This window comes from Thamnophis elegans, chromosome 4 (assembly GCF_009769535.1).
Source record: "Thamnophis elegans isolate rThaEle1 chromosome 4, rThaEle1.pri, whole genome shotgun sequence".
Taxonomy (NCBI): Eukaryota; Metazoa; Chordata; class Lepidosauria; order Squamata; family Colubridae; genus Thamnophis; species Thamnophis elegans.
Genome location: NC_045544.1, coordinates 73011717 through 73020892, shown reverse-complemented (window position 1 = coordinate 73020892; position 9176 = coordinate 73011717). Strand labels below are relative to the sequence as shown.

Sequence of the window (9176 nt, the reverse complement as noted above, 5' to 3'; positions counted from 1 at the left end):
TCCATATATCAAATTCTTCAGAAGCAAGTACTTCAGTTTTGCTCCAAATAACAGAAGAATGGAGTAATTGGACTATGAGATATCCCCTGATTACTGGTGCTTCAAAACTCTTATTTGCACAGGCACATTTCCCAATAAGTCTAGGTAGATCATGTCCTCTTGTCCTTAGAAATATTGTAATAGACTCTTGCATATATCTGGCAGAAATTATTGTCTTGTTCTATGAAATAGTCTGGCTATATATTATGCAGCTTAATACAGGCTTATCCTATATTAGAAATGTGATATTAAAGAGTTTCACAGATTAGCTATAGTGAAATGTGCATTCTGGTTATATCCTTTTTTATGCAAGCAATCAAAACTTCCATAAAAATATTTTTTTCCACAAGATACATGTTCATGTTTTGCAGTAGACATCATACTTCAGCTTGGTTCCCAGCTTCGTTCCAGCTAAACATTCCTTAAATTTAGCCTCCATTTGCTCATTTTGAGGCTTGTCAAAAATATTCTTCCAATCTCCTACAATGCCTGCAACAAAAAGAAAATGGGAGGCTAAACGAAAACAATCACTTATTTGATAGTTCTAATAACAATTCAAATTATTTTGTAATTTGATAACTGGGCACAAAAATGATACAATGCACTGAGGATTAGAGAAATATGAACCCGTCCACCAAATTTCTATGGTTCCCCCTTAGCCAAATCTATTAAATCTATTGTCTTGCTTCCAGCATTTTCTGTCATGTACAAGCACCAGAGCCAGTTGTGAAAATGAAGCCAAAAACTCTTTATATGCCCGCACCCTGTTATGTAGTCTGCAGGCAGCCACAGCAAGTGAAACTTGACTGAGTTTAAAACAACTTCAGCAGCGCCAGTAATTCTAAGAACTTGGATACAAGTATTATAGTAATGATTATAGTTTTTAAAATATGCACATCTTAACCTCAAATTCACGCTTTTAAAAATACAGGATAACCAATGCACTTCCAATTCAGATAGGGGGGGGGGGAATCAACAAAATGTGATGCCCCTTGACTATCACTCCTTTATTTACCGCAAACGATATCAGATAGTAGCTTTTCTTCCCATGTGGCAATTTCAGAAATTTAAAAGTAAGTTTTGACATTCTGAAACCACCCACTTGATGAGGACGCACCAGAAAATATGAATACTGTATTTTTTGGAGTATAAGATGCACCAGTGTATAAGACGCACCAAGGTTTTGAAGTGGCAATTTTTTAAAAAAAAGTTTTTGCACTCTGCAAACCTCCCCAAAACAGCCCATTTTTCGTGAAAACGGGCCTGGTTTTTTTTTTCTTCTTCAAAAAAGGCATGAATAGCCTTTAGGGGGCTTACAAAGTGCTCCTGGGGGTGCTCCGCCCCAAAATGAGCAAAAAATTGCCCAATTTTTGTCAAAAAAAATGGCACGCATAGCCTTTAGAAGGCTTATAGAGTTCTCCTGGGGGCTGGGGGGGGCAAATTGAGCAAAAAATGGCCCATTTTTCGCTCATTTCTGCCTTCCCCAGCCCCCCAGGAGCTCTCTGAAAGCCCTCTACAGGCTCTGCAAGGCCATTTTGGTGAAGTGGGCGGGGTTTTGGGATGCAAAAAGTGCTTTATTCAGTGTATAAGACACACCCAGATTTTCAGTCTCTTTTTTGAGGGAAAAAGGTACATCTTATACTCCGAAAAATATGGTAGGTTTGCAGCAGATAGTTTCGACATACAACAGTTCATTTAGTGATCATTCAAAGTTACAATGGCACTGAAAAAACGGACTTATGAGCGGTTTTCACAGTTACCACCTTTCCATCATCCCCATGATCACATGATCAAAATTCAGATGCTTGGCAGCTGGTTCATATTTATGGGGTTGCAAGGTAACCAGGGATCATGTGATCCCCTTTTGCAACCTTCTGACAAGCAAAGTCAATGGGGAAGCCATTCACTTAACAACCAGGTTACTAATTTATCAACTGCAGTGATTCACTTTACTGTGGCAAGAAAGGTCGTAAAATGGGGCAAATTTCACTTAACAACAGAAACATTGGGCTCAATTGTGGTCATAAGTTGAGGACCACCTGTAGTTGTAAACCCTACAAAGTATGTTTGCTGCGTACAATTATGGGACATTCATAAGCAGAGATGTCAGGAATGCTCATCACTTACTAATGGAAACCTGATATAGGGGAATACTAGAAAAATATTATTATCCTGTTTTCTTTTCTTTCTTTTTTTTAACCAACCTTTCCGGAAGAGCAGGGGACCAGCTGCACCATGTGTTTCCTGTGACTTATCGCGCACTGCTTGGAAGGTACTTCTGTCTGCAATAGACTGAATTTGCTCAGTAGTAGCAGGGAAACCAAAGAAATTAGCTATTTGCTTTACTCCCGAAACCAGGTCCTAAAAGCAATATTGCGATGTGATTAATATCCTATGTAAGTTGTATAAACTGTCTATTTGATATGCATTATTTATGTTAATGTTATGAAAAGCACAATTTCTTAGGGTAAACTTGAGTAGCTTCAGATTAAAAAGCTATTGTTGGATCTGTTGATTTTTGAGCATGTAGCAAAGTTGCAAACAATATACCAACTCTATACGGAACCATACAGACCAGGGGTGTCAAACTCATGGCCCAAAGGCCAGATGTATCATGCGCTGGCCACCGCACCCCGATTTTAGCAAAGAGGGAGAGAGTCACAATACGTCACATGACAAGAATGTGACGATGTGAGTTTGACACCTCTGATAGAGACTATAAACCATAATAGGTACCATAATTTTTGGAGTATAAGATACACTTTCCCTCCCCCCCTAAAAGAGGGTGGAAATGTTGGTGAGTCTTATATTCTGAATATGGCTATTTTTGGCCTCCTGAAACCACACCCCGCATGTCCATTTTCACCAAAAACGAGCGCATTTTTTGCAACAAATGGGGCATGCAGAGGGCTTGGAAGGCCTGCAGAGTGCTCCTGGGGGCTGGAGAGAGCAAAAACGGCACTCCTGTGGGGTTTGGGAGCCCCAAAACTGGTCCATTTTTCGCAAAAACTGAGTCCTCAGAGTGCTTGGGAGGCCTGCAGAGTGCAGAGAGTGTAAAAACCGGACATATGGAGGCCAACAACTTTTTTTTCTTGTTTTAAAAAGGTTCAGTAGTATCTAAATCTGTTCTCACACAAATACACAAATACTTAAGACATTTACATCATTAAGCTACATTTTAGGGGAAATTATCATAAAGAAGTGGCATTTTTTAAGAAAACAGGGTATCAACTTTCTCCAATAGAGCTTGTTCTTCCTGTTTCCCATAATAACTTTTCAAATGTTGTAATACAATTGCTTTCAACCAGATGAAGCCAAAATGGCCCAGGAAATGAGTTTAAAATGTATTTTTAATGCCATTAGCGTATTAAAAGCTCTTCAGATCCCAAATCAAAAAAGAAGGCCTAGATACCTCCAGGGGTTTAGGATATGGGTGCACAAAATTATTCCACTGGTGAGAGAAGTAACTTTTTCCATTCGCTCTTTTTTTCCCAATCACTTACTCTTCAGGTAACAGGACAAGGAAATGACCCATAGAATATACTAAGACTTGAATTCCAGCCTTTTGATCACACCATGTCTTATAAAACCAATAAGAGTTTGGAACAACCTCCTTTCATCTGATGTACATGGAGAAGCTTTTCCCATGATTATGAATACACCCACCTCCTTTAATTCCTCATATATCAGAATCAGAACGTTTTCATCATCTATATGTTTGTTCCAAGCGATAGCTTGATCAAAATAGGATCCCCAGGCAACTATGGTATAAAGACAGTATATTAAAATGATTTTATTTGTTTTAAAAAAAAGTCTGCACAGCAAGTTATTTTTTATATATTATTGCATTCATATTCTCTCGGGATAACATATAGTATTGAGGCAAAACTTTTTTTTATTAAACATCCTATTTCCTTCTCATTTCCTTGTTCTCGTATCCAGGCATCAACCTGCATATCAACTCTAAAAGATCTGCAATCCTCTAAAGACCATAGGAATTGTAAGGTAATAGTATCTCTTCTGCTGGCAAGCAATGTGCTAATGATGTTTGTTCTGCTGGTTGGAAACAAGTTTCTGTTTCTACTTACATAAGCTCTCAAGATACAAAGACTACAAAAGTCTTGCTGGGAACTTCCATATAAATAGGGGCAGCTCTTGTGGAAAGCACTTGTGAGAGTTCTCAGTTCAGCTTTGGCTAGAGACAACAATTAGTTCTCAAAATCCTGTCTAACTATGTTGTCTATCCCAAAGTCACGTCCAGCAAGTAAACTTTGCAAGCTTTAATGCTATTTCAAAAATCTGTGGGGTCTTTTTGCTTAGGGGCAATAGAAATGTGTTCATGTATACCACAAAAAATGAAGCTCTGATCATATCATTTTCATTTCTCTTAAAGCCAAACATTCTTCCAGAGGGTATATTACTTCCTACAAAAGCAAGGAAGGAATACCACTAGAAAAAGTTGAAAGGATCACATACCTCAGTTTTAATTTACATGAAAGCTGGGACATGATCAGTGAAGACATGAATTTAGAAAACTCGAACAGCCTTCTTCAAAATGAAAAAGGTCTTCTGCAGTCACGACATAAGCCTAAGACTGAAAATCAAGCTTGTCAGATGTTACATCTTTTCTATCCTGCTCTACGGAGTAGAGTGTTGGTCTCTGACTGAAAACCACTTGAAGAAACCACTTTGAAATGTGGATTTACAGACGGCTGTTATGTATAAACTGGATTAACAAAATCACAAATGAGGAGGTGATAAACCACCTGGGAAAGCCAAGGGAAACCATCAAAGCCATTAAAAAGCGAACGTTAGAATATTTTGGACATGTCATGCGACACCCAGAAAAATATGGCATCCTTCACTTAATCTTCCAGGGAAAGACTGAAGGCAAACAAGGTCCAGGCAGAAGAACATCATCATAGCTTCAAAACCTAAGGGAATGGTTTGGACAAAACTCAGCAGCACTTTTTCATGCGGCTGTTGTCAAAAATAGGATTGCCAACATGATCACTAACATCCGGTGACGGATATGGCACAAGAAGAAGAAGAAGACAAGCAAGTTTGACAGCACTCCTATTAGAAATCATAGTGGTACATCTCATTTTTTCCCCTAGTGCTCAGATTGATCAAATTAGCCTAGCATTCTCTTCCCCAAATTATTATATTTGAGCCAATCTGAGAAATTAAGACTACCTTTTCCATTCATGAATTCTGGGAAAAATTCCTCCCATGAATTATAACTGGGAATGGTTGGTGCATTATTATGAAAATGGAAAAACGATGCTGCTGTATCTTTAGGATTTCGAAACACCACCAATATCTAAGGTAAGAAAAAAGAGCAGACATTTTAAATTTCCTGTATTACTATTGTATTACTGATAAAAGTCCCTATTGATACTGATGATTAGCACTACCTAAACTACACTTAAAAGGAAACTAAAGGTTGAAATTACACCCATTAATTGTTTAATGGGATCTTTCAGAAAGCAGTTACCCATACTCCAAATCCTCTTGTATCTTTATAAAGGTCTATACTGCCCAAATCCAATCAACCATCAAATGGCAGCAGAGAATTAGTTTTCAGTTCTTTCTTTGCTGCCATTTTGTTGTCCTCTAGATTAGGGCAAAATACAATGCCATCTTTCACACAGCTGCCACTATGCACTGATTTCTTGTGGTCAAGGGAGCTTCTTTCCTAGTTAATTTACTTTGAGTAGGGTTACTAGACGCTTCATATCCTATGTTCCTAATATGTATCTATAGTCTATAGACTCTAGTAGCTAAACTGTTGCAATACCTAGTATTGTAAAATATTTGCTAGGCTATATCAGATACTTTCCTTCCAAATGTTCTGGACTACAGCTTTCTCAATACTTTGTCATGCTAGCTGACTGTTAGTAACCTGCAGGCTACAGTAGGCTACTGCCTAATTTCACATATTATATCATTCCCATAAATATTACAGTAGGCCCACTCCTATGAATTGCTTATCTAAGAAACTGCAGAACTAAATGTGAAACACAATGCCTACCTTGGCTTTATTTTTGAAAATAGATTTGGGCAGGTAGTTGTAATGGAGATGCGTGGCCACAATCCTTGGAGAAGGAAATTGTTTCATCCTCTTTACAAACAAAAACAAGGAAAGATGGGGGGAAACCATATCAAATGGGCCACTCATACATGTACAGATTAGCTCTACTGACATATAAAAATCAATTCATCACCTACATATATAAAAAGGCAGTTAGAATAACTTTGATTCTATAAATCCCATCTGCACATGTATGACACCAAACAGAACAATATTGAGATATGGCAAACGTTTCATATCACTCTATTTTTACATTCCAGACAAGCAATAAAATCACATTCCTGGGCATCTGATGACTAGAGAACATTGCTGGAAGACTAGAGGCACATTCCAGACAAGAGAACTTTCTCTATTGCCTTATTTCATTGCAACAACAACTACCACAGAGGTGCAGATGAAATATCCCATTTTGGAAAGCCAAGTTTTGTTACTAGTTAACCTGAAACTTTTCTGGATCTCCACACTCGATAAATGGCAATTCTGTGTTCTCCTGCTTAACTTTCAACGTTGTGGCAATCAGATCATTCACAATGAGAATCAACCAATTTGCTCCTGGGGGAAGAAAAAAACAGGAAAAATCATAATAAAAATCTAAGGAAGGTGTTATTCTTGTTGAACACAGTAAGGCTTCATTACCTAATGCAAAATAATTTGCAGCTAGATATGGTGAGATGGAAACTATCCATTGGTTTCAATTAGTGTACAAGTAATATTAGTTGTACCATACGATATTTTAAAGCTGTATCTTCGCCAGATTGCTAAATTATAAGCTATATAGCTGCTTCAGCTTGTAAATGCTTTCTTCCATGCTTTGATATATTCCCTCACATGTAATTAAATAAATATTCCTGTTTATGCCCTAAAATCAGAAAGGGATTTTTATTTCAAGTTTGGATTTCTATTTTTTTCAAGGCCAATTTGGGGTGTTTGTTCGCCATCATAGACAGCATAGCAGATTACAGATGAGGAAGTAGATGTAGCCAGTTTGATCTAGCCACAGTTAAGGCACCAGGACAGAAACCAGAAGACTGAATTCTAGTCCCACCTTAGGCATGAAAGCCAGCTGGAAGACTTTGGGCCAGTCATTTTCTCTCAGTCCAATTCATGTCAAGGGATGTGATTGTGGGTAAAATAGAAGGAGGAAGGTGTATGGGATATGTTCACTGCATTGAATTGTTTATTTATCAAAATAATAAAGTTAGGCTTAAAAAAAAAACTTCAAATAATAATAGTTGGAGGACCACAAGTGAAGGAGCAAGACAATGAATGCAAATAAGTTTTAAGCCTAATTATAAAGACATGATTTAGCCAAAATCTTTGAATCAGCCATTAATGAAGTTTAGACATAGATGTCCCCATATTTTGTTAAATAAATCACATTCACACAGTACATTAAGCCAATTCTTTTTTAAAGAAATTACTTGGGATGATGCTTGAACCATAAAGAAATGTATCTTAAAATCATATAAAGCATTTTAAATAACTAAAGTGTCAACTCCCTTCGGAACCTGACATAAAGTATATATTTGCATTGAAATCATCAGTTAATGGCACAAAGTGATTTTTCATTATTATAAAAATATTTTGAAGATTTAAAAACCTCTTCAAATAAGCTAATGAAATGCTAATTGACATATTCCAATCATTCACTAAACATTTTATTTACTATTCTTTTCTTTCCTTGGTGTATATCTTATATAGTTTACTTACATAATGAAGCATTTAACACCAATTACCATAATAATTGTAATGCTAAGTCCAGTACAAAAAGCTTTATTAGAAAAAGGAGAATTAGTGGTGCTATTTCTGTATAAACCATCTCAAGGGTAATGATAAATATTACGTTACACCTTCAGATACACAATATTGAAAAAGGTTTTTTTAATAGTTGCTTATGATCTCATTTGGCAACAAAATAACATAAGAGTTCTATTCACCACATTTGGGATAGGAAACCAACACAGCATCATCTTTTCTGCTTTCAAAATTCTCCAGGGCTTGGAACGTCTCTGCACTGCACACTGTATTCGGGTAGAGAGTCCCCTGGTAGGAAAAGAGAAGTTCGTGGAGGTTAAGGCCTTTGGATTTTTCCAGTGCTTTCTCTATTTCTTCTGCAATTTTTTTCTGTGTCATGGTTGCTTTCTCTGTTCTAAGCTAACTACCCTGTTGTTAAGGCACCAAAAGCTTTTAAAGGTTTTTTGAGAGGTGGACAAAACAGCATACTTATCCTTTTGTTTTCTGCCTTATGTAAGAAGGCAGGCAGCTTGGGTTACCCTTTTGCTCCTCCCTTTCTATTCTCCAAGAGATAAAAACTGTCAAGTCCTCCTGTTTAAATATTGTTTATATTTTTGCAGGTAATCCCCATTTAAACCAAGAAACTTTGACTTGGCTGAGTCAACAAAGAATAGATTAAACACACACAGAGAGAGGGGGGAGATCTAAATAGCTTAATAAGCAACTCCTATCAACATTAAATTTATTTCAATATACTGCATATGGCCACCAGTTTTATTGTAGTTACTCTGAGTGGCTAATCACAGTTACAAATACAATATAATCAGAAATAGATTCATCCTTGGCAGCCAAGGATGTTACAGTTTAATTTCTTATACCATAATCAGGAACTTTGCAAAGTAAGATAGTAGTCATACCAGACGCTCCCAAATTATAGGTACAAAGCCATCCTAATTTTTACAGCGTTGGGCAAAGTGCAATAAGATCTTCAGTTTTCACCACGTAACTCTATATAGTGAGGTATTATCGTATTATGTTTTACAAGTGCTGCAGTAGGTACACTTGTAGTAGGTAGTTCGAGCCCCAGGAATAAAAGACGAATTAGCACTAGCAAATTCTCTGAGCATCTTTTAGCATCGCTGCTGCGCGACTAATTTTTGTTTGAACTGAGAATACTTCATTGTACTGTATTGCGAAGGTCATTCCAAAACACGCCGACAGAGAGCGTACTCTGCTCTGCCGGTTTATTGCTTCAATAAACTCCCGCGGGGACGAAAAATAAAGCGTTTGCGGGATTCAAGTAAATTGC

The 9176-nt window shown here is 37.2% G+C and overlaps 1 protein-coding gene across 1 annotated transcript; it reads right to left on the bottom strand.

Annotated features, from left to right (window-relative positions):
* Window positions 1-397: 397 nt before the first annotated feature.
* SULT6B1 (sulfotransferase family 6B member 1) lies at window positions 398-8266 on the bottom strand. Its single transcript, XM_032216718.1, has 7 exons — window positions 8071-8266; window positions 6573-6685; window positions 6074-6163; window positions 5236-5362; window positions 3706-3800; window positions 2244-2400; window positions 398-528 (listed from the first exon to the last, which is right to left on the bottom strand). The coding sequence occupies exons 1-7, from the start codon at window positions 8264-8266 to the stop codon at window positions 398-400; spliced, it is 909 nt and encodes a 302-aa protein (XP_032072609.1).
* Between the last annotated feature and the right edge of the window lie 910 nt (window positions 8267-9176).

What these genes read in the sequence shown, in the direction of transcription:
- SULT6B1 (XM_032216718.1), bottom strand. Translation starts at nt 8,266, where the DNA reads ATGACACAGAAAAAAATTGCAGAAGAAATAGAGAAAGCACTGGAAAAA. An exon ending in AGAATTCATGAATGGAAAAG is followed by an intron (nt 3,801 to 5,235) that starts GTAGTCTTAATT and finishes TTTATACCATAG; the next exon opens with TTGCCTGGGGATCCTATTTT. An exon ending in TATATGAGGAATTAAAGGAG is followed by an intron (nt 2,401 to 3,705) that starts GTGGGTGTATTC and finishes TATTGCTTTTAG; the next exon opens with GACCTGGTTTCGGGAGTAAA.